The sequence below is a fragment of the Aquarana catesbeiana genome, linkage group LG11, assembly GCF_042186555.1.
Source record: "Aquarana catesbeiana isolate 2022-GZ linkage group LG11, ASM4218655v1, whole genome shotgun sequence".
NCBI classification, from domain to species: Eukaryota; Metazoa; Chordata; class Amphibia; order Anura; family Ranidae; genus Aquarana; species Aquarana catesbeiana.
In genome coordinates, this window is record NC_133334.1 from 8,347,192 (window position 1) to 8,371,157 (window position 23,966).

General features: G+C 41.0%; 1 protein-coding gene across 1 annotated transcript in view; it reads left to right on the forward strand.

The window, feature by feature from the left end:
• Positions 1 to 23,966, forward strand: part of SWAP70 (switching B cell complex subunit SWAP70) — a 131,249-nt gene that overhangs the window by 92,264 nt on the left and 15,019 nt on the right. Inside the window, exons 5-9 of the mRNA XM_073603990.1 lie at positions 3,421 to 3,567; positions 9,743 to 9,851; positions 10,268 to 10,449; positions 16,264 to 16,371; positions 18,377 to 18,543. Coding sequence (XP_073460091.1) covers positions 3,421 to 3,567; positions 9,743 to 9,851; positions 10,268 to 10,449; positions 16,264 to 16,371; positions 18,377 to 18,543 — 713 coding nt within the window. The remainder of the gene's footprint in view (positions 1 to 3,420; positions 3,568 to 9,742; positions 9,852 to 10,267; positions 10,450 to 16,263; positions 16,372 to 18,376; positions 18,544 to 23,966) is intronic.

Here is a 23,966-nt window from a genome sequence, read left to right on the forward strand (position 1 = left end):
ATCCCCTCCGTACAATCCCCTCCGTACAATCTCCACCGTACAATCCCCTCCGTACAATCTCCTCCGCACATTCTCCTGCGTACAATCCCCTCCGTACAATCTCCTCCATACAATCCCCTCCGTACAATCTCCACCGTACAATCCCCTCCGTACAATCTCCTCCGCACATTCTCCTGCGTACAATCCCCTCCGTACAATCTCCACCGTACAATCTCCACCGTACAATCTCCTCCGTACAATCCCCTCCGTACAATCCCCTCCGTACAATCTCCACCGTACAATCTCCTCCGTACAATCTCCTCCGTACAATCCCCTCCGTACAATCTCCTCCGTACAATCTCCTCCGTACAATCCTCACTGTACAATCCCCTCCATACAATCCCCTCCGTACAATCTCCTCTGTACAATCCCCTCCGTACAATCTCCACCGTACAATCTCCTCTGTACAATCTCCTCCGTACAATCTCCTCCGTACAATCCTCACTGTACAATCCCCTCCATACAATCCCCTCCATACAATCTCCTCCGTACAATCTCCTCCGTACAATCTCCTCCGTACAATCCCCTCCGTACAATCCTCACTGTACAATCCCCTCCGTACAATCCCCTCCGTACAATCTCCTCCGTACAATCCCCTCCGTACAATCTCCTCCGTACAATCTCCTCTGTACAATCTCCTCCGTACAATCTCCTCCGTACAATCCCCTCCGTACAATCTCCTCCGTACAATCTCCTCCGTACAATCCCCTCCGTACAATCTCCTCCTTACAATATATTTATATTTTGTATTTATTTATGGAAAATAAAATAGTTACAAAATGTATCAGAATTCCTGACTTCTCTAGGCTGGAACTTTGTCACAAATGTATTTTCAGCATCATTTTTTTTTCGGCACTTTGGCGCCCTCTTATGGTCAGTCCAAAAAATGACATTGATTAAAAATGTTATAGAATTTAAAAAGTAATGAACACAACACACATTTTTCTCTTTGTGTTATTGTCTTAATAAATGGATTATATTTTTTAGGCAATACATACATAAAAAAAAAATAAAACAAAAAATGCACCTTTTTTCTACGTTCGATCTGTGTTGGTTAAAAAAAGATTGTTGATGTGGAAAGAAGAGATTGTATCTATCATTTCTCCTCTTACCCTAAATTAATGATTTGGATTCAAAGCCTTGCAAAGTTATTCACAAATAAAATAAAGATGCTTTTTATTTAAATGTTGTACTTTTTTAGTGTGAGAAAATGTTTTAAATATTATGATTGGAAACAAAAAAAGGAAAAATAATACATAAGGGGAGAGGGATTATAGGGAGTCAATTAGAGGTGATACGTGTAAACTGAAAGGTCATAAAGAGATAAATAGAAACCCCCCATTAAAAAAAAAATATATATATATATCTGTCAGGTTACTTTAACTGACATCAAATGTGATCAAAGATCATTTCTTTGTATTCCTTTATCTCCCGTTTGATCAATGTTTATAAACAATGTTACTTTGTATCTCTCTATCTCATGTCTGATCAATGTTTATAAACAATGTTACTTTGTATCTCTCTATCTCCCGTCTGATTAATGTTTATAAACAATGTTACTTTGTATCTCTCTATCTCCTGTCCGATCAATGTTTATAAACAATGTTACTTTGTATCTCTCTATCTCATGTCTGATCAATGTTTATAAACAATGTTACTTTGTATCTCTCTATCTCCCGTCTGATTAATGTTTATAAACAATGTTACTTTGTATCTCTCTATCTCCTGTCTGATCAATGTTTATAAACAATGTTACTTTGTATCTCTCTATCTCTCGCCTGATCAATGTTTATAAACAATGTTACTTTGTATCTCTCTATCTCTCGCCTGATCAATGTTTATAAACAATGTTACTTTGTATCTCTCTATCTCCTGTCCGATCAATGTTTATAAACAATGTTACTTTGTATCTCTCTATCTCTCGTCTGATCAATGTTTATAAACAATGTTACTTTGTATCTCTCTATATCCCGTCTGATCAATGTTTATAAACAATGTTACTTTGTATCTCTCTATCTCTCGTCTGATCAATGTTTATAAACAATGTTACTTTGTATCTCCCTATATCCCGTCTGATCAATGTTTATAAACAATGTTACTTTGTATCTCTCGCCTGATCAATGTTTATAAACAATGTTACTTTGTATCTCTCTATCTCCCGTCTGATCAATGTTTATAAACAATGTTACTTTGTATCTCTATCTCCTGTCTGATCAATGTTTATAAACAATGTTACTTTGTATCTCTCTATCTCCTGTCTGATCAATGTTTATAAACAATGTTACTTTGTATCTCTCTATCTCCTGTCTGATCAATGTTTATAAACAATGTTACTTTGTATCTCTCGTATGATCAATGTTTATAAACAATGTTACTTTGTATCTCTCTATCTCTCGTATGATCAATGTTTATAAACAATGTTACTTTGTATCTCTCTATCTCTCGTCTGATCAATGTTTATAAACAATGTTACTTTGTATCTCTCTATCTCTCGTCTGATCAATGTTTATAAATAATGTTACTTTGTATCTCTCTATCTCTCGCCTGATCAATGTTTATAAACAATGTTACTTTGTATCTCTCTATCTCTCGTCTGATCAATGTTTATAAACAATGTTACTTTGTATCTCTCTATCTCTCGTCTGATCAATGTTTATAAACAATGTTACTTTGTATCTCTCTATCTCTCGTCTGATCAATGTTTATAAACAATGTTACTTTGTATTGCTCGTCTGATCAATGTTTATAAACAATGTTACTTTGTATCTCTCTATCTCTCGTCTGATCAATGTTTATAAACAATGTTACTTTGTATTTCTCTATCTCCCGTCTGATCAATGTTTATAAACAATGTTACTTTGTATCTCTCTATCTCTCGTCTGATCAATGTTTATAAACAATGTTACTTTGTATTGCTCGTCTGATCAATGTTTATAAACAATGTTACTTTGTATCTCTCTATTTCCTGTCTGATCAATGTTTATAAACAATGTTACTTTGTATCTCTCTATTTCCTGTCTGATCAATGTTTATAAACAATGTTACTTTGTATCTCTCGTCTGATCAATGTTTATAAACAATGTTACTTTGTATCTCTCGTATGATCAATGTTTATAAACAATGTTACTTTGTATCTCTCTATTTCCTGTCTGATCAATGTTTATAAACAATGTTACTTTGTATCTCTCTATTTCCTGTCTGATCAATGTTTATAAACAATGTTACTTTGTATTGCTCGTCTGATCAATGTTTATAAACAATGTTACTTTGTATCATTGTACAGTCTTTAGCACACTAATTTGCTGGGATTTCTAGTTTTGTCCTCACTACATTCGCTGTCCGGGTCGGTGAGTCTGAAATCCATTTTGATTTTCTCTGCAGGGATATCTGTGGAAAAAGGGCCACAAGAGGAAAAACTGGACGGAGCGATGGTTTGTCCTGAAACCGAACGTCCTGTCCTATTATGTCAGCGAGGATTTAAAGGACAAAAAGGGAAACGTCATCCTGGATCCGAGCTGCTGCGTCGAGGTAATAAATCCGCTCCAGAAGAAAAAAAAAAAACAGTTCTAACCCTTCCCCCACACTACTAGAAATATGTTTTTGTGTGTGTCCCCATTGAAAAGATTTTCTATCACTTCCTGTCTGGAAAGGAAATGCGATTAAATCTCCACAGTAGGGACACAGCCAGCAAAAACAAACAAAAAAACAAAACAAAACAAAAAAAAAACCAACCTCACAGGGGATGTAACCCTTTCCATATAAAACCAAAGAACACATTTGGCTTGAGTTATGCTTTAAGATTACACTGAGGAATTGTTGAAGGAAATATTTAGGGGCCTACTGTATTTATAGATCCCTATTTATTGGAGGAATGTCCCACACAATCTTGCAGGCTGGACAAATTCTAAGCATATCTTCTGTCATAGATTCATTTGTATGGTTGTCAGCGCCATCTAGTGGAAAAATGCGGTATATGTACTCGCTGGTGTACTTCAGAAAACTATGCCGCATATTGACCACTAGATGGAGCTGACAATCATAGGTTTTAACCACTTCAATACCAGGCACTTTCTCCCCCCTTCCTGCCCAGGCCAATTTTTAGCTGTCACTTTTTAAATGACAATTATGTGGTCGTGTAACACTGTACCCACACAGAATTTATATCATTTTGTTCCGTCAAATAGAGCTTTCTTTTGGTGGTATTTAATCACCTCTGTGGTTTTTATTTCTTGATAAATGAATAAAAAAGACCAAAAATTTTTGGAAATAAGTAAGTTTTCTCCTTCACTGATGGGCACTGATAAGGCGGCACGATGAGGTGGCACCGATGGGATGGCACCGATGAGGTGGCACTGATGGGCACTGATAGGTGGCATTGATAGGCGGCACTGATGGGCACTCATAGGTGGCACTGGTAGGCACTGATGGGCACTGAAAGACTGCACTGATGGGTACTTATGGGTGGCACTGATAGGCTGCACTGATGGGCACTGAAAGGTGGCACTGATGGGCACTGATAGCTGGCACTGGCACTGGATTTCACTGATGGGCATCACTGGCACCGGCAGGTATTTTTCATGGGCACTGATTGTGAGCTGCCTGGGCACTGATTGGCATTTCCCTGGTGGTCTAGGGTGGCATACCTGGTGGTCCTGTGTGGTGGCCATCCCTGGTGTTCCTGGCGGCATCCTGGTGGTCCTGGGCGGGCATCAACGGGGGGGGGCTGTGTTGATAAACAATCAGCACAGACCCCCCCCTGTCAAGAGAGCCGCCGACCGGCTCTCCTCTACTCGCCTCTGTCAGACGCGAGCGAGGAAAAGCCGATCAAGGCGCTTCCTGTTTACAACATGATCAGCCGTGATTGGACACGGCTGATCACGTGGTAAGGAGTCTACGTCAGAGGCTCTTTACCTAGAGCGGAGTTGCGGGGTGTCAGACTGACACCCCGCAACAACGATCGCCGCGCTGCGGCTTGATATCCTGATGACGTCATGTGACGTCCGGTCAGGATATCGCAACCACTTTGCGACGTCATTTTGTTATATGGAGGGCGGCAAGTGGTTAATCTATTACTGTTAATTGGGGGGGGGGGGGGATTGTTCCAGCCTGCTCAAATGTGTGTGACGTGCGTTTATGTCTGTTTTATAAATGGACCCCCTCAGTGTTTTCTATTAGATTTTCCTATCTCTGTATTTTACTCAAGACTGAAATTGGGAACAACAATATTGATTATTAGTTTGGTAAATATGGAATACGGTGTTCTGTCCAAAATATAAAACAGAAGGTGAGTCCAAGTGTCCTTTGGAGAGTTGGGGAATAGAATAGAATAGAATAGAATAGAATTGAAGTAAAGTTCTGGATTATATTCACTCCACTTCACAAGGAAGAGGAGTAAAGGACACAAGGACAAAATAAATGAATTATAAATGACTAATTAAATAGTACTATGTCCCATAAAAAATTGCATAGAATGAACCCCGATATATCGCCTCTATGTCGGAGGGAATGTGGGGAGGTTGGCACCCACGCCCCTATATGGTGGCATTGTAATCTGATCCAGCCATATTGGGCGGAAGTATTCGATTTAATTAGGAAGATCGGTGGGATTGAAACTGGACTTGATCCAATGCTTGTTTCATGCGATGGAGGTCCCTTAACCACTTCAGCCCCGGAAGATTTTACCCCCTTCCTGACCAGAGCACTTTTTGCGATTTGGCACTGCGTCGCTTTAACTGACAATTGCGCGGTCGTACGACGTTGCACCCGAACAAAATTTACGTCCTTTTTTTCCCACAAATAGAGATTTCTTTTGGTGGTATTTGATCACCCCTGTGGTTTTTATTTTTTGCGCTATAAACAAAAATAGAGCAACAATTTTGAAAAAAAGCGCAATATTTTTTACTTTTTGCTATAAGAAATATCCCCCAAAAATATATAAAAAAAACTATTTTTTTCCTCAGTTTAGGCCGATACGTATTCTTCTACATATTTTTGGTAAAAAAAATCGCAATAAGCGATTATTGATCGGTTTGCGCAAAAGTTATAGCGTTTACAAAATAGGGGATAGTTTTTTGGCACTTTTATTAATAATTTATTTATTTTTTTTAAATGGAGGCGATCAGCGATTTTTATCGTGACTGCGACATTATGGTGGACACATCGGACATTTTTGACACATTTTTGGGACCATAGTCATTTATACAGCAATCAGTGCTATAAAAATGCACTGATTCCTGTATAAATGACACTGGCAGTGAAGGGGTTAACCACTAGGGGGCGGGGAGGGGTTAAATCAGTACTAGGGAGTGATTACTAACTGTCAGGGGGGGATGGCCTGTGAGTGTGACATCACTGATCTCTGCTCCGATGACAGGGAGCAGAGATCGAGTGACACTGTCATTAGGCAGAAGGGTAGATGCTGTTTACATTAGCATCTCCCCGTTCTTCCTCCCCGTGTGGCGATTGTGGGTATCCCCGCGGCTATCGAGTCCGCGGGACCCGACTCACGGAGCTTGCCGCGGGCTGCGCGCGTGCAAGCGCTGGCCGCCTCTTAAAGGGCAACGTACAGGTACGTGATTTTGCCGCACCCCTTCTGCCGCAGTATATGTGCGTGAGGCGGTCGGCAAGCGGTTAAGAAGAAATATGGAGCAGCAATCACTCCAATTTTGTCGAATGCAGCGAGGGCATTAATCCCTAAACAATGGAAATCAGAGAAAATACCGATGATAAAGGATTGGTTTAGGGAGGTAGACAGAATAATGCCCTGTACACGCGGTTGGATTTTCCGATGGAAAATGTCTGATCGGAGCGTGTTGTCGGAAATTCTGACCGTGTGTGGGCTCCATCACACATTTTCCATCGGAATTTCCGACGCACAAAGTTTGAGAGCAGGATATAAAATTTTCCGACAACAAAATCCGTTGTCGGTAATTCCGATCGTGTGTACACAAATCCGACGGACAAAGTGCCACGCATGCTCAGAATAAATTAAGAGATGAAAGCTATTGGCCACTGCCCATTTATAGTCCTGACGTACGTGCTTTACGTCACCGCGTTCAGAACGATCGGATTTTCCGACAACTTTGTGTGACCGTGTGTATGCAAGACAAGTTTGGGCCAACATCCGTCAGAAAAAATCCTAGGATTTTGTTGTTGGAATGTCCGACCGTGTGTACGGGGCATAAGACTTATGGAGGAAGAAGTTATACATTTGCAAAATGACTCTGAAATGAGATTCGTAAATACTTGGAAGATCTGGTTGGATTTTAAACAATCCCTGGTTTATGTGAGTTATAAGGGGAGTGAGGGTACTATCTAGAGCCCCCCCCCCCCTTTTTTTTTTCTCTCTCTTCTCTTGACACAAGATAGAAATACACAATTCGAAGGGGTGATAGTAATGGTGGTAGAGATGAGACTCTCTCCTCCTTCAAAATAAATAAAAAGGGTCGGGAAAGGTCACAGATTTATATATAAAAAGGGGGGGGGTTCTTTCTTTTGTTTCGTGATTTTAATATTATAGGTAGGAGGAAGGGGATGTTATTCACCAATAAAAAAAGGGTAGTAAATAGGCCACGATTTTTAGAGGAGATTGTAATGGAGACAGAGAGATGAGACTCTCTCCCCCTCCAAAATAAATAAAAAGGGTCAGGAAAGGTCACAGATTTATATATAAAAAAGGGGGGGGGGGGTTCTTTTTTTTTCTTCTTTCGTTTCTTTTGTGATTTTAATATTATAGGTAGGAGGAAGGGGATATTATTCATCAATACACAATTGGACAAAGGTAAACAGATTGAGGGTGTGGGGATTGGTTTGTTCACAGTATCCAATAATATATGTTGGGGGGGGGGGGGGTTCCTTTTCTTCTTCTTTTTTTTTCTTTTTTCTGGGGGAGATGGTGGAATATTTTCAATTTTCAAAAATGTTTTTTTTTTCTTTTTTGGGACTCTTCACTTTCTCTCAGAACTATGGAAAATGTGGTCTTCTAAAAGGAGTATGTTGTGGGGGGATAGATCCAGTGTTGTGTTTTTGTGTTTTTTTCTTTGAATGTTTTGTATATTTGTCTTTGAAATGATGTGGAATGTTTTATATGTGTATAAATTCAAATAAAAATAATTTAAACAAAATTTAAAACAAAACGATGGACCACTTGGTATAAGATAGGGGGCTGGGGAAGGGGGAGGGAAAGTCACTATTGGTCACTAGTGGTCACTATAAGTCTTTATTGGACTGGTTGCTGCTCCTCTAAATCAGGTCCAGAGTCACCCAAGTCACATACAAAAACAAGCAGAAGGGGGCGCCACCATCTAAGTATAATCTATTTATTAAAGGACATTGTTTTTTTGCAATGTCTTTTAATAAATAGATCACACTTACATGGTAGAACCTCTTCTGCTTGTTTTTGTGTTTTTTTGCCTCTTCATTGGCTGCTGTAGCCCTTAAAACCCAATACCACCGTGCGGCAACTTTATGCAGCACAGCTATTTGTCAAGCAAAACCAACGGTACACTCGTTCTTTTGTGAATAGGGCAATATCGAATGTTCTCAGGCTATTTCCTTTATAGGTAGAATTATTATTCATGCATAAAAATAGAGCAGTTCGGGAAAAATTGCATTACGGCCAGTTGCTGAGGATCATAGGACAGAAAAGAAAGAAATACTTATTTACTATGATCTTTCACTCCATCTAGTGGCCATATTTGGTATTTCCTAAACCACGTTGTATTTTTTTTCAGTTGACCTGTAAGTCTGGGTTCACACACTACTGCGAATTGGATGTTGGTTTTCTCCACATCCAGTTCGCATGTCAGGAGATTAGACTTGTGCGGTTCATTCGTGAGGATGAATTTTCGTTCTTCAGATATTCTGAATGTATCTGTATTTTCCGAATTAGAATAATACCTTATTTAAGCGAATCCAAAATAGCGAAATTCGAATTCGAAATGCAAATTGGAATAGTTTTCGAATACTTTTCGCGTTCGAAACATTTTCAAATTCGAAAACTTTTCGAATTTGAATAGGTTTCGAATTCGAAAAGTTTTCGAATTTGAATAGTTTTCCAATTTCCAAAGAGAATAAAATAGAATAGAAAAAAAAAAGGAATAGAATAGAAAGAAACATTTTTTTCCTATTCTATTCCTTTATTTTCTATTTGAATAGTTTTCCACTTTCCAAAGGATAGGAAATAAAGGAATAGAATATAAAAAAAAAACCTTTTTTTATATTCTGTTTTATTCTTTTTGGAAATTGGAAAACTATTTGAATTCGAAAACATTTCAAATTTCGAAAACGTTTTAAATTCGAAATTGATTCGAAAACGAATAAACAAAATGAATCCCGAAAACAAATTAAACGAATTAAACTAATTTAACTAAACAAATTAATGTAAATAACGAATCAAAACTAAACAAATTTTTTTTCGTTCTCTATGGAGCCGGTTCACACATCTCCGGGAGCGGCTCCGGTGCGATTTGCACAGGAATCCTGTACGTCTTCTGGTCCATTTCAGGTCCGAATTGAGTCAAAAATTCGGGCTGAAATCGGACCTGAAACTGTGAATGGAGACGCACCGGAGCCAGAGACAGAGCCGGAGCGTGCTCTAGTGTGCAGCCAGCCTAAAGGAACATTCAATTTTATATTATGCTGTGTATATATACACACACTTTAGTGTACTTTTATCTGACTGTGACATTGTTTTTGTTTTTAGTCTTTACCAGATAGAGATGGGAAGAAGTGCCTTTTCCTTGTGAAATGCGTAGATAAAACGTATGAGATTTGCGCCTCTGATAAAAAGAAGAAACAGGAGTGGATTCAGTGTGAGTTGCAAACCATTTTATTTCTGATGGGGAAGCAATTTTTTTTTTAAAGGTGGGGGTGTGTAGTTCCCGGGGTGCCAATAAGTACCTATGTACCTGTACTGACAAATTTTGGGGCGGCTTATAAAGGTTTTGCACAAGAAAACCCCATAGGTGTGCGCACAGGGTGTGCCTGGTGTGCCCGGGCACACCCTAATCACCCTGTGCACAGCAGATTCCCCCTACTGCCCATGTCACAAGAAAATGTATTTACCAAGGAGGTGTCGCAGGTCACAAAATGCACATGCTTGTTCCAGTAATTCGAAGATGACATCCCCATATTGTGCACCTTCAAAAACAAAAGTGTTTGCAGTAGAAGCCACCATATTTCTATCTTGTCCGCCCACCTTTAAGACCCGCATTGTGTTCCTCCACAGCCATCCAGACGGTGGTGAATCTTCGGAAGATGGGGATCCCGTCACCACACAAGGACGCGCGCCAGAAACGAAAAGCCATTCGGCAGAAACTACAGGCGGAGCAGGAGGAGCTGCAGCAGAAGATGAAAGACCTCCAGATGTCAAACGAGACAAAGCAGCAGGAGCTGGAGATGATGAGGACGGTGAGGGTGGGACAAGGATAACCGGTGACGTATGAAGATCGGTGGGGTGGGGGGCGGCTGGGAAGCCATTTATGGAAAGTTGACTGTTAATCTGGTCCAGAACTTGCTCTACTTTTGTAGATATATATATATATATACATATATATATATATATATATATATATATATATATATATATATATATATACATATATAAAAATTTCCTCAATGGTATCTGATTAAGCAGATGTAAAAAACCTTTAACATGTCAAAGACCTTCTAAAGGCTTATCAGTGTTTTTTTGTAAAGTTCGCAGTTTCATTGGTATCTCAAGGCCAATATAAAAATCAACTTGGCCTATGGACTAAACAAGGCATGCTCGATAATACTAGATATTTATTGTCCTTATCCATAAATTACTAGTTGATCCAGCAAACTCCGTGCCATTCACATGGTTTCCAGCAGAGGGCAGTGAATCACTGACAATGCCCAGTGCTGGCCAACATTAAAAAAGCTCCTCCTAGCTTCACTCTCCGTTGGTGGTTGTCAACTTTCTTGATATGGGGGGGCCTCAAGCGTGGCCCTCTCTCCGACATCACCAAAGAGCCACACATAAAATTCAGTGAATATTTAGTGTCAGAGACAGCAGGCAGACAAGGGGATATAGTCAAAGACTATTGGCATGATACAAGAAATTGTCAGAGGCTTTGGATATAACACAAGAGATGGTCGGAGACTATGGACTTTATACAGGAGATGGACAGAGACTGTGGACATGATAAAATGATAAGAAGATAGGTAGCTGGCAACCCGAATCATCCAAATGCATTAATATTTATTTGCTACAGGGTAAATACTTTTACGCGCTTCAATCATGACTATGACTAAGACCTCATGGCCGAAAAGTGTAGGCATTTTTATTCTGTATTCACCCTGTAGCAAATAAATATTAACACATTTGGATGATTTGGGTTTCTGGCTACCTATCTTCTAAACTATTGCAATAAGAGTGAGTAGGAGACACTGTTAGCTGGAGCACCGATACCTCAACTTCTTACGGGGACTCTGGACACAGTGGTGCTTCCTGTTGCTGCATATGATAAAATTGATGGTTAAAAACTGTGGACTTAGTAAAAGAAGTGGTTAGTGAGGTGGTCAGAGACTACAGATATGCTACAAGAGATGGTCAGAGAATACAGACATGGTGCAGGAGATGGTCAGAGACTGTGGACATGACAAAGGAGATGGTCAGAGACTGTGGGCATGATGCAGGAGATGGTCAGAGACTGAGGACAAGAAAAAGGAGATAGTCAGAGACTGTGGACGTGATACAAGATATGATTAGAGACTGTGGACTTGATACGGTCAGAGACTGTGGACATGATACAGGAGATGATCAGAGACTGTGGACATTATGCATGAGATGGTCAGAGACTGTGAACATGATACAAGAGATGGTCAGAGACTGTGGACATGATACAGGAGATGGTCAGAGACTGTGGACATGATAAAGGAGATGGTCAGAGACTGTGGACATGATGCAGGAGATGGTCAGAGACTGAGGACATGAAAAAGGAGATTGTCAGAGACTGTGGATGTGATACAAGATATGATTAGAGACTGTGGACATGATACAAGAGATGGTCAGAGACTGTGGAGATGATACAGGAGATGGTAAGAGACTGTGGACATGATGCAGGAGATGGTAAGAGACTGTGGACATGATACAGGAGAGGGTTGAAGACCGAGGACATGATACATGAGATGGTCAGAGACTGTGAACGTGATGCAGGAGATGGTCAGAGACTGTGGACATGATACAAAAGATGATCAGAGACTGTGGACATGATACAGAAGATGGTAAGAGACTGTGGAGTGGACATGATGCAGGAGATGGCCAGAGACTGTGGACATGATACAAAAGATGATCAGAGACTATGGACATGGTACAGGAGATGGTCAGAGACTGTGGACATGATACAGGAGATGATCAGCGACTGTGGACGTGATGCAGGAGATGGTCAGAGACTGTGGACATGATACAAAAGATGATCAGAGACTATGGACATGGTACAGGAGATGGTCAGAGACTGTGGACATGATACAGGAAATGATCAGCGACTGTGGACGTGATGCAGGAGATGGTCAGAGACTGTAGACATGGTACAGGAGATGGTAAGAGACTGTGGACATGATACAGGGGATGGTTAGAGACTGAGGCCATGATACAAGAGATGATCAGAGACTGTGGACATGATACAAGAGATGATCAGAGACTGTGGACATGATGCAGGAGATGATCAGAGACTGTGGACATGATGCAGGAGATGGCCAGAGACTGTGGACATGATACAAGAGATGATCAGAGACTGTGGACATGATACAGAAGATGGTAAGAGACTGTGGACATGATGCAGGAGATGGTCAGAGACTGTGGACATGATACAAAAGATGATCAGAGACTATGGACATGGTACAGGAGATGGTCAGAGACTGTGGACATGATACAGGAGATGATCAGCGACTGTGGACATGATGCAGGATATGGTCAGAGACTGTAGACATGGTACAGGAGATGGTAAAAGACTGTGGACATGATACAGGGGATGGTTAGAGATTGAGGCCATGATACAAGAGATGGTCACAGACTGAGGCCATGATACAAGAGATGATCAGAGACTGTGGACATGATACAAGAGATGATCAGAGACTGTGGACATGATGCAGGAGATGATCAGGGACAGTGGACATGATGCAGGAGATGGCCAGAGACTGTGGACATGATGCAGGAGATGGTCAGAGACTGTGGACATGATACAGGAGATGTTTAGAGGCTGAGGACATGATACAGAGATGGTCAGAGACTACGGACATACTAAAAGAGATGGTCAGAGACTGCAGACATGCTAAGCAAGTTGTTGGAGACTGAGGGCATGCTTCAGGAGACAGTCATAGACTGGAGACATATTACATGAGACTCCTAGAAATCATTGCTATAAGTACAAAATGGGAATCACAAATTAGTGCCTGCAGGGACTGCATGACTGTACTAATGTGACAAACATTTGCACAGCAACAACAATCAAAATCACTTATTTTGATGATTTCTTATAACCGTAAGCACCATCTAGTGGCCATAATGTGGTATTTTCAAGAAAAAGCTCAATCAGGCAAATACTGCATATTGCCCACTAGAGGGCACAGACTAGACATGTGCACTGCCAAAAAATGAGTTTGTTTTCCTTTCATTTATTTTTTTCTTTTTTGGGCCATTAGTTATGATTGCAATTCGTAAATTCAAAAAATTTGTAAATTTAAAAATTCGTAAATTTGTAAATTAGATAATTAGAAAATCTGAAAATAGGAAAGAAAATCAGAGAATTTATTAAAAAGGGATCAACTCAAGAGATAAAACGATAATTCTCCCGCTCTACAAGACTCTGGTCCGGCCGCACCTGGAGTATGCTGTCCAGTTCTGGGCACCAGTCCTCAGGAGGGACGTACTGGAAATGGAGCGAGTACAAAGAAGGGCAACAAAGCTAATAAAGGGTCTGGAGGATCTTAGTTATGAGGAAAGGTTGTGAGCTCTGAACTTATTCTCTCTGGAGAAGAGACGCTTGAGAGGGGATATGATTTCATTGTATAAATACCGGACTGGTGACCCCACAATATACAAATACCATACTGGTGACCCCACAATAGGGATAAAACTTTTTCGCGAAAGGGAGTTTAATAAGACTCGTGGCCACTCATTAAAATTAGGAGAAAAGAGGTTTAACCTTAAACTACGTAGAGGGTTCTTTACTGTCATGCCCCATACACACGGTCGGATTTTCCGACGGAAAATGTGTGATAGGACCTTGTTGTCGGAAATTCCGACCGTGTGTGGGCTCCACCAGACATTTTCCATCGGATTTTCCGACACACAAAGTTTGAGAGCAGGATATAAAATTTTCCGACAACAAAATCCGTTGTCGGAAATTCCGATCGTGTGTACACAAATCCGACGCACAAAGTGCCACGCGTGCTCAGAATAAATTAAGAGATGAAAGCTATTGGCCACTGCCCCGTTTATAGTCCCGACGTACGCGTTTTACGTCACCGCGTTCAGAACGATCGGATTTTCCGACAACTTTGTGTGACCGTGTGTGTGCAAGACAAGTTTGAGCCAACATCCGTCGGAAAAAATCCTAGGATTTTGTTGTCGGAATGTCCGAACAAAGTCTGACCGTGTGTACAGGGCATAAGAGCAGCAAGGATGTGGAATTCCCTTCCACAGGCGGTGGTCTCAGCGGGGGACATCGATAGTTTCTAAAAACGATTAGATAAGCACCTGAATGACCGCAACATACAGGGATATACAATGTAATACTGACATATAATCACACATAGGTTGGACTTGATGGACTTGTGTCTTTTATAACCTCACCTGCTATGTAACTATGTCATTCGAAAGAATACCTAACTAATAATAACTATTAAATTATAGGTATTGGAACGTAATGAATACGAATTTATCCAAAGTCACAAATTATCCAAACTAAAGAATGCCGCATCTAAACAAATGGAACGGAACCAATTAATAATAAATAATAATAAAACGTTTTTATTATTATTATTATTGTTATTTATTATATTTAAGTTGTTATGTTCTATTCGTTTAGCTACGGCATTCGTTATTTCGGATAATTTGTAACTTCGTATAAATTCCTATTCGTTGCGTTCACTAACAGCCAAATTATAAAGGAAATACCAATACAGTGGAACCTCGGATTACGAGCATAATCCGTTCCAGGAGAATGCTCGTAATCCAATGTACTCGCATATCAAAGCGAGTTTTCCCAGTGAAGTCAATGGAAACGAAAATAATTTGTTCCGCATTGACTTCAATGGGATGCAATACCACATGCGGCCAGAGGCGGGGGGCGCCTTGAGAGCCTCGAAAACGGCCGAAAAAGCCCGAGGGACACTTCGGCTGACCTCGGCAAACCTCGGAAAGACTCCGTTCACGAGCCTTTCCGAGGTTTGCTGAGGTCAGCCGAACTGTGCACGGGCCTTTCCCTGGATTTACGAACGGCGCCGATCGGCTACTTTCGGCTCTGCTCGGCGCCCCCCACCTCAGGCCAAAAGCGGTACTGCACACCACTTTTGACCTGAATCCTGATCGTTTCGCAAGACAACACTTGCAAACCGAGTTAGGATTTTTAGAAATACAGTGCTCGGTTTGCGAAACGCTCGTTTGCCGCATTACTCACAAAACGAGGTTCCACTGTACCTATAATTTAATAGTAATAGTTAAGTTATTATAAGGTTAGTTATTATTTAAGATTTTCGAAATTTCAAATTTCAAATTTCCGAATTTATGAAATTTCGAATTGACAAATTTTCGAATTTAGAATTTACGAATTTTCGTATTTACGATTTTACGAATTTTCAAATATTCAAATTTATGATTATTTGGAAAAATGAATTAAACTTGTTTTCGTTTATTCGGATATTTCCGAATTAACGAATTTGTTGAAATTAGTTAAAAAACGAATTCAGAACGAAATAAATTGCACATGTCTAGCCTAGACGATCATAAGAAATAAGAAATTTGGAGAAAGTATATTGATTATTTTTCTTGCGGCTCTGCAAAGTTTTGTCACATTCGTGCTGCAGATTTGTTTTATAAAAAGACCCCTGAATGTCGTTCGGTCAGGGTTTACTTCTATTTTAGGCGAATAAAACCTAAATATATACACATTCAATTTAAAGCCTGCCTGCTTCTATAATACAGTAATGTCGTTTTAGAATTTATGTGTTCTAGATCTGTGTTGTTTATTTTTTGTGCAGCAACTAAGGGATGCCGCTGCCCGGGCCACGCAAGAGGAGAAAAAACGCCACGAGACGCACATGGAGTTACAGGATCGCTTCAGAGAGGAGCTGGAACGGGAGCAAATGGTGATTATTGGGAGGAGCTTAGCAAAACGGCAAATTCTATAATATAGGTTCCCCATCCGGCAGAACTGATGCAGTCATGTTCACGCGGGTAGACAACTTGAATTTACTCTAAAATGCAGGCTACAATGTGCACAAAAAAAAAAGTATATATATATAAAATAAATAAAAAAATAAATAAAGCACCTCCGTCATAATAGCTAGAAGGGGAGGAAGGAGTTAATTAGCACTAATTAGTATAAAAGAAGGGTTAAAAACAAACACATTTGATCTGCAAATGAATGAAACAGAGTAAATCCAAAAGTAACAATGTTACTTTGTATCTCTCTATCTCCTGTCTGATCAATGTTTATAAACAATGTTACTTTGTATCTCTCTATCTCCTGTCTGATCAATGTTTATAAACAATGTTACTTTACATCTCTCAATCTCCCATCTCAACAATATTTATTCACAATGTTACTTTGTATCTCTCTACCCGTCTGATCAATGTAAATTTTTTTTTCACTTTCTATCTCTCTATCTTTTGTCTGATCAATGTTTAAAAATGATATTACTTTGTATTTCTCTATCTCCCATCTGAACTGTGTTTATAAACAATGTTACATTGTGTTTCTCTATTTTCGAACTAAACAATGTTTATAAACAATGTTACTTTGTATCTCTCTATCCCCTATCTGATCAATGTTTATAAACAGTGTTACTTTGTATCTCTCTATCTACTGTCTGATCAATGTTTATAAAGAATGTTACTTTATATCTCTCTACCCCCATCTGATCAATGTTTATAAACAGTGTTACTTTGTATCTCTCTATCTCCCGTCTGATCAATGTTTATAAACAATGTTACTTTGTATCTCTCTATCTCCTGTCTGATCAATGTTTATAAACAGTGTTACTTTATATCTCTCTATCTCCCATCTGATCAATGTTTATAAACAATGTTACTTTGTATCACTTTATCTCCTGTCTGATCAATGTTTATAAACGATGTTACTTTACATCTCTCCATCTCCCATTTCAACAATATTTATTCACAATGTTACTTTGTATCTCTCTACCCGTCTGACCAATGTTAATTTTTTTTTTACTTTGTTTCTCTCTATCTTCTGTCTGATCAATGTTTAAAAACAATATTACTTTGTATTTCTCTATCTCCCATCTGAACTGTGTTTATAAACAATGTTACGTTGCATCTCTCTGTTTATAAACATTGTTTAGTTAGAAAATAATGTTACTTTATATCTCTCTATCCCCCATCTAAACAATGTTTATAAACAGTGTTACTTTGTATCTCTCTATCTCCTGCCTGATCAATGTTTATAAACAATGTTACTTTACATCTCTCTATCTCCTGCCTGATCAATGTTTATAAACAATGTTACTTTACATCTCTCTATCTCCCGTCTCAACAATATTTATTCACAATGTTACTTTGTATCTCTCTACCCGTCTGATCAATGTTTAAAAAAATAAATAAATTACTTTGTATCTCTCCATCTTCTGTCTGATCAATATTTATAAACAATATTACTTTGTATCTCTCTATCTCCCATCTGAACTGTGTTTATAAACAATGTTACGTTGTATCTCTCTATTTCCTATCTGATCAATGTTTATAAACAATGTTACGTTGTATCTCACTATTTTCTATCTGAACAATGTTTATAGACAATTACTTTGTGTCTTTCTACTTCAAGCCAGAACAACAGATGGTTGGTTTATGACAGCAGCACATACACAACAACTGTTGGCTGTCATTTTGACAGTCGGGAATTGCTGGCATGCAAGTGTGAGGGGAGAGTGACAGTGGGGCAGAAGGACAGAGTCTACTACACACCTTGTGCACTTATTTTTTTAGGGCTTGTGTAGCATATCCACTGGTTGAAATTCATATAAAACATAGCAGGTAGTCTTTCTTCAGCCTTTTTCTAGCCTGGAATGGCTCATGATGTTGACCAGCAGGTTGCAATGAGGTAACACCTATCTATTATTTGTATATCCACAGATTCGGCAAGAAATGGAAGAACAGGTAGCACAGAAGTCCTCAGAACTAGAGCAGTATTTGAAGAGGGTGCGAGAACTGGAACAAATGTATCATCGACTGCAGGAGGCGCTAGATGATGAGAAACAAGCCCGAGTTGAAGAGGAGAGTGCGCGGCTCTTACAGGCCAGGTGAGGGTGCTGTCTACACAAAAAAATAATTGAAGTGTGTACTGTATAAACCCCAACAATAAGTGTCTCTTTTTTTCTTCTTTCTACTTTGTTTTGCTTTAAATACCATTTTTAAAGCATTTTGTATTATTTCAATAACTGCAAAAAAAAAAAAAAAAAAATACCTGCTGACCATGCCATGCCAGAATTCCCCAAACACCCCAAATGCTTGTCCTGAAGATCTGATGGTGCAAGTTGTTTTTGTTGCAAATGCACTAATATGGCTGCAATCACCTCAAGCATGATGGAAGGTAGAACAGTTACAAGACAAGAAGGTTAGGAGGGTTTTAAAGGGACACCTAAAAGTGGACAGAGTAGGAGATAGGTGGACTGATTGGGGTAGAGTGTTCCAGAGAACGGAAGAGGCTCTAGTAAAGTGGGAAAAAATCTTAGGAACAAAGAATACGGAGGAGAGATGGGTTTGCTTTAAGAGCATATTAAATAAGGGCATTAGCCAATGTATCCCATTGGGTAATAAATTTAAAAGAGCGAACAAAAATCCTGGATGGCTTAACTCTAATGTAAAAATGCATATAAAAGCAAAGGAGAAGGCCTTCAAAAAATACAAGGTTGAGGGATCATCCTCAGCATTCAGACTTTATAAAGAATGCAACAAGAAATGTAAGGGTGCAATAAGGACGGCTAAGATAGAACATGAAAGACACATAGCGGAGGAGAGCACAAAAAATCCCAAGAAATTCTTTAAGTATGTAAACAGTAAAAAAGGAAGGACAGACCATATTGGCCCCATAAAGAATGAGGAAGGACATCTGGTTACAAAGGATGGGGAGATGGCAAAGGTATTGAATTTATTCTTCTCCTCAGTTTTCACGAGTGAATCGGGGGGCTTCAGTAACCAAAACTGCAGTGTTTACCTCATGACACAACACAGGAAGCACCTCCATGGTTAACAGAGGACGGAATTAAAATTAGACTTGAGAAACTTAACATTAATAAATCACCGGGACCAGATGGCTTGCATCCGAGGGTACTTAGGGAACTCAGTCAGGTGATTGCCAGACCGTTGTTCCTAATTTTTACAGACAGTCTATTGACTGGAATGGTACCAGCTGATTGGAGAAAAGCCAGTGTAGCACCAATATTTAAAAAGGGCCCAAAAAACATCCCTGGGAATTACAGACCAGTTAGCCTAACATCAATAGTATGTAAAATCTTGGAGGGGATGATAAGGGACTATATACAAGATTTTAGTAATAAGAACGATATCATTAGCAGTAATCAGCATGGATTCATGAAGAATCGTTCTTGCCAAACCAATCTATTAACCTTCTATGAGGAGGTGAGTTGCCATCTAGATAAAGGAAGGCCCGTAGACGTGGTGTATCTGGATTTTGCAAAAGCATTTGACACAGTTCCCCATAAACGTTTACTGTACAAAATAAGGTGCTTTGGCATGGACCATAGGGTGAGTACATGGATTGAAAACTGGCTACAAGGGCGAGTTCAGAGGGTGGTGATAAATGGGGAGTACTCAGAATGGTCAGGGGTGGGTAGTGGGGTCCCCCAGGGTTCTGTGCTGGGACCAATCCTATTTAATTTGTTTATAAACGATCTGGAGGATGGGATAAACAGTTCAATCTCTGTATTTGCAGACGATACTAAGCTAAGCAGGGCAATAACTTCTCCGCAGGATGTGGAAACCTTGCAAAAAGACCTGAACAAATTAATGGGAGGGGCGACTACATGGCAAATGAGGTTCAATGTAGAAAAATGTAAAATAATGCATTTGGGTGGCAAAAATATGAATGCAATCTATACACTGGGGGGAGAACCTCTGGGGGAATCTAGGATGGAAAAGGACCTGGGGGTCCTAGTAGATGATAGGCTCAGCAATGGCATGCAAAGCCAAGCTGCTGCTAATAAGGCAAACAGAATATTGGTATGTATTAAAAGGGGGATCAACTCCAGAGATAAAACGATAATTCTCCCGCTCTACAAGACTCTGGTCCGGCTGCACCTGGAGTATGCTGTCCAGTTCTGGGCACCAGTCCTCAGGAAGGATGTACTGGAAATGGAGCGAGTACAAAGAAGGGCAACAAAGCTAATAAAGGGTCTGGAGGATCTTAGTTATGAGGAAAGGTTGCGAGCGTTGAACTTATTCTCTCTGGAGAAGAGACGCTTGAGAGGGGATATGATTTCAATTTACAAATACTGTACTGGTGACTAGGGATGAGCTTCGAGTTCGAGTCGAACTCATGTTCTACTCGAACATTGGCTGTTCGCAAGTTCGCCGAACAGCGAACAATTTGGGGTGTTCGCGGCAAATTCGAATGCCGCGGAACACCCTTTAAAAGTCTATGGGAGAAATCAAAAGTGCTAATTTTAAAGGCTTATATGCAAGTTATTGTCATAAAAAGTGTTTGGGGACCTGGGTCCTGCCCCAGGGGACATGGATCAATGCAAAAAAAAGTTTTAAAAACGGACGTTTTTTCAGGAACAGTGATTTTATTAATGCTTAAAGTCAAACAATAAAAGTGTAATATCCCTTTAAATTTCGTACCTGGGGGGTGTCTATAGTATGCCTGTAAAGGGGCGCATGTTTCCTGTGTTTAGAACAGTCTGACAGCAAAATGACATTTGGAAGGAAAAAACTCATTTAAAACTACCCGCGGCTATTGCATTGCCGACAATACACATAGAAGTTCATTGATAAAAACGGCATGGGAATTCCCCACAGGGCAACCCCGAACCAAAATAAAAAAAAAAAAAAAATGATGTGGGGGTCCCCCTAAATTCCATACAAGGCCCTTCAGGTCTGGTATGGATATTAAGGGGAACCCCAGCCAAAATTTAAAAAAAAAATTGACGTGGGGTTCCCCCTAAATTCCATACCAGACCCTTCAGGTCTGGTATGGATTTTAAGGGGAACCCCGCGCCAAAAAAAAAAAAAAAAAAACGGCGTGGGGTCCCCCCAAAAATCCATACCAGACCCTTATCCGAGCACGCAACCTGGCAGGCCGCAGGAAAAGAGGGGGGGACGAGAGTGCGGCCCCCCCCCCCTCCTGAACCGTACCAGGCCACATGCCCTCAACATTGGGAGGGTGCTTTGGGGTAGCCCCCCAAAACACCTTGTCCCCATGTTGATGAAGACAAGGGCCTCATCCCCACAACCCTGGCCGGTGGTTGTGGGGGTCTGTGGGCGGGGGGCTTATCGGAATCTGGAAGCCCCCTTTAACAAGGGGACCCCCAGATCCCGGCCCCCCCCCTGTGTGAAATGGTAAGGGGGTACTTACCCCTACCATTTCACTAAAAAACTGTCAAAAATGTTAAAAATGACAAGAGACAGTTTTTGACAATTCCTTTATTTAAATGCTTCTTCTTTCTTCCTTCATCTTCTTCTTCTTCTGGTTCTTCTGGCTCTTCTGGTTCTTCCTCCGGCGTTCTCGTCCAGCATCTTCTCCGCGGCGTCTTCTATCTTCTTCTCCTCGGGCCGCTCCGCACCCATGGCATGAGGGGGGAGGCTCCCGCTCTTCTCTTCATCTTCTTCTCTTCTTCATCTTCTTCTTCATCTTCTTCTTCTTCCTTCTTCTCTTCTTCCTGTCTTCTCCGGGCCGCTCTGCAGCCATGCTGTGGCATGGAGGGAGGCTCCCGCTGTGTGACGGCGTCTCTTCGTCTGACGGTTCTTAAATAACGGGGGGCGGGGCCATCCGGTGACCCCGCCCCCCTCTGACGCACGGTGACTTGAGGGACTTCCCTGTGACTTCACGGGGAATGCCACAGGGAAGTCCCGTCATGTCACCGTGCGTCAGAGGGGGGCGGGGTCACCGGGTGGCCCCGCCCCCCGTTATTTAAGAACCGTCAGACGAAGAGACGCCGTCACACAGCGGGAGCCTCCCTCCATGCCACAGCATGGCTGCGGAGCGGCCCGGAGAAGACAGGAAGAAGAGAAGAAGGAAGAAGAAGAAGAAGAAGAAGAAGAAGATGAAGAAGAGAAGAAGATGAAGAGAAGAGCGGGAGCCTCCCCTCATGCCATGGGTGCGGAGCGGCCCGAGGAGAAGAAGATAGAAGACGCCGCGGAGAAGATGCTGGACGAGAACGCCGGAGGAAGAACCAGAAGAGCCAGAAGAAGAAGAAGATGAAGGAAGAAAGAAGAAGCATTTAAATAAAGGAATTGTCAAAAACTGTCTCTTGTCATTTTTAACATTTTTGACAGTTTTTTAGTGAAATGGTAGGGGTAAGTACCCCCTTACCATTTCACACAGGGGGGGGGCCGGGATCTGGGGGTCCCCTTGTTAAAGGGGGCTTCCAGATTCCGATAAGCCCCCCGCCCACAGACCCCCACAACCACCGGCCAGGGTTGTGGGGATGAGGCCCTTGTCTTCATCAACATGGGGACAAGGTGTTTTGGGGGGCTACCCCAAAGCACCCTCCCAATGTTGAGGGCATGTGGCCTGGTACGGTTCAGGAGGGGGGGGGCGCACTCTCGTCCCCCCCTCTTTTCCTGCGGCCTGCCAGGTTGCGTGCTCGGATAAGGGTCTGGTATGGATTTTTGGGGGGACCCCACGCCGTTTTTTTTTTTTTTTTTTGGCGCGGGGTTCCCCTTAATATCCATACCAGACCTGAAGGGCCTTGTATGGAGTTTAGGGGGACTCCCACATCATTTTTTTTTTTTAATTTTGGTTCGGGGTTGCCCTGTGGGGAATTCCCATGCCGTTTTTATCAATGAACTTCTATGTGTATTGTCGGCAATGCAATAGCCGCGGTAGTTTTAAATGTGTTTTTTCCTTCAAAATGTCACTTTGCTGTCAGACTGTTCTAAACACGGGAAACATGCGCCCCTTTACAGGCATACTATAGACACCCCCCAGGTATGAAATTTAAAGGGATATTACACTTTTATTGTTTGACTTTAAGCATTATTAAAATCACTGCTCCTAAAAAAACGGCCGTTTTTAAAACTTTTTTTTGCATTGATCCATGTCCCCTGGGGGAGGACCCGGGTCCCCAAACACTTTTATTGACAATAACTTGCATATTAGCCTTTAAAATTAGCACTTTTGATTATTCATGTTCGTGTCCCATAGACTTTAACGGCGTTCGCGTGTTCGAACGAATTTTTTTCCTGTTCGCATGTTCTGGTGCGAACCGAACAGGGGGGTGTTCGGCTCATCCCTACTGGTGACCCCACAACAGGGATAAAACTTTTTCGCAGAAGAGAGTTTAATAAGCCTCGGGGCCTCTCATTACAATTAGAAGAAAAGAGGTTTAACCTTAAACTACGTAGAGGGTTCTTTACTGTAAGAGCGGTAAGGATGTGGAATTCCCTTCCACAGGCGGTGGTCTCAGCGGGGAGCATTGATAGCTTCAAGAAACTATTAGATAAGCACCTGAACGACCGCAACATACAGGGATATGTAATGTAA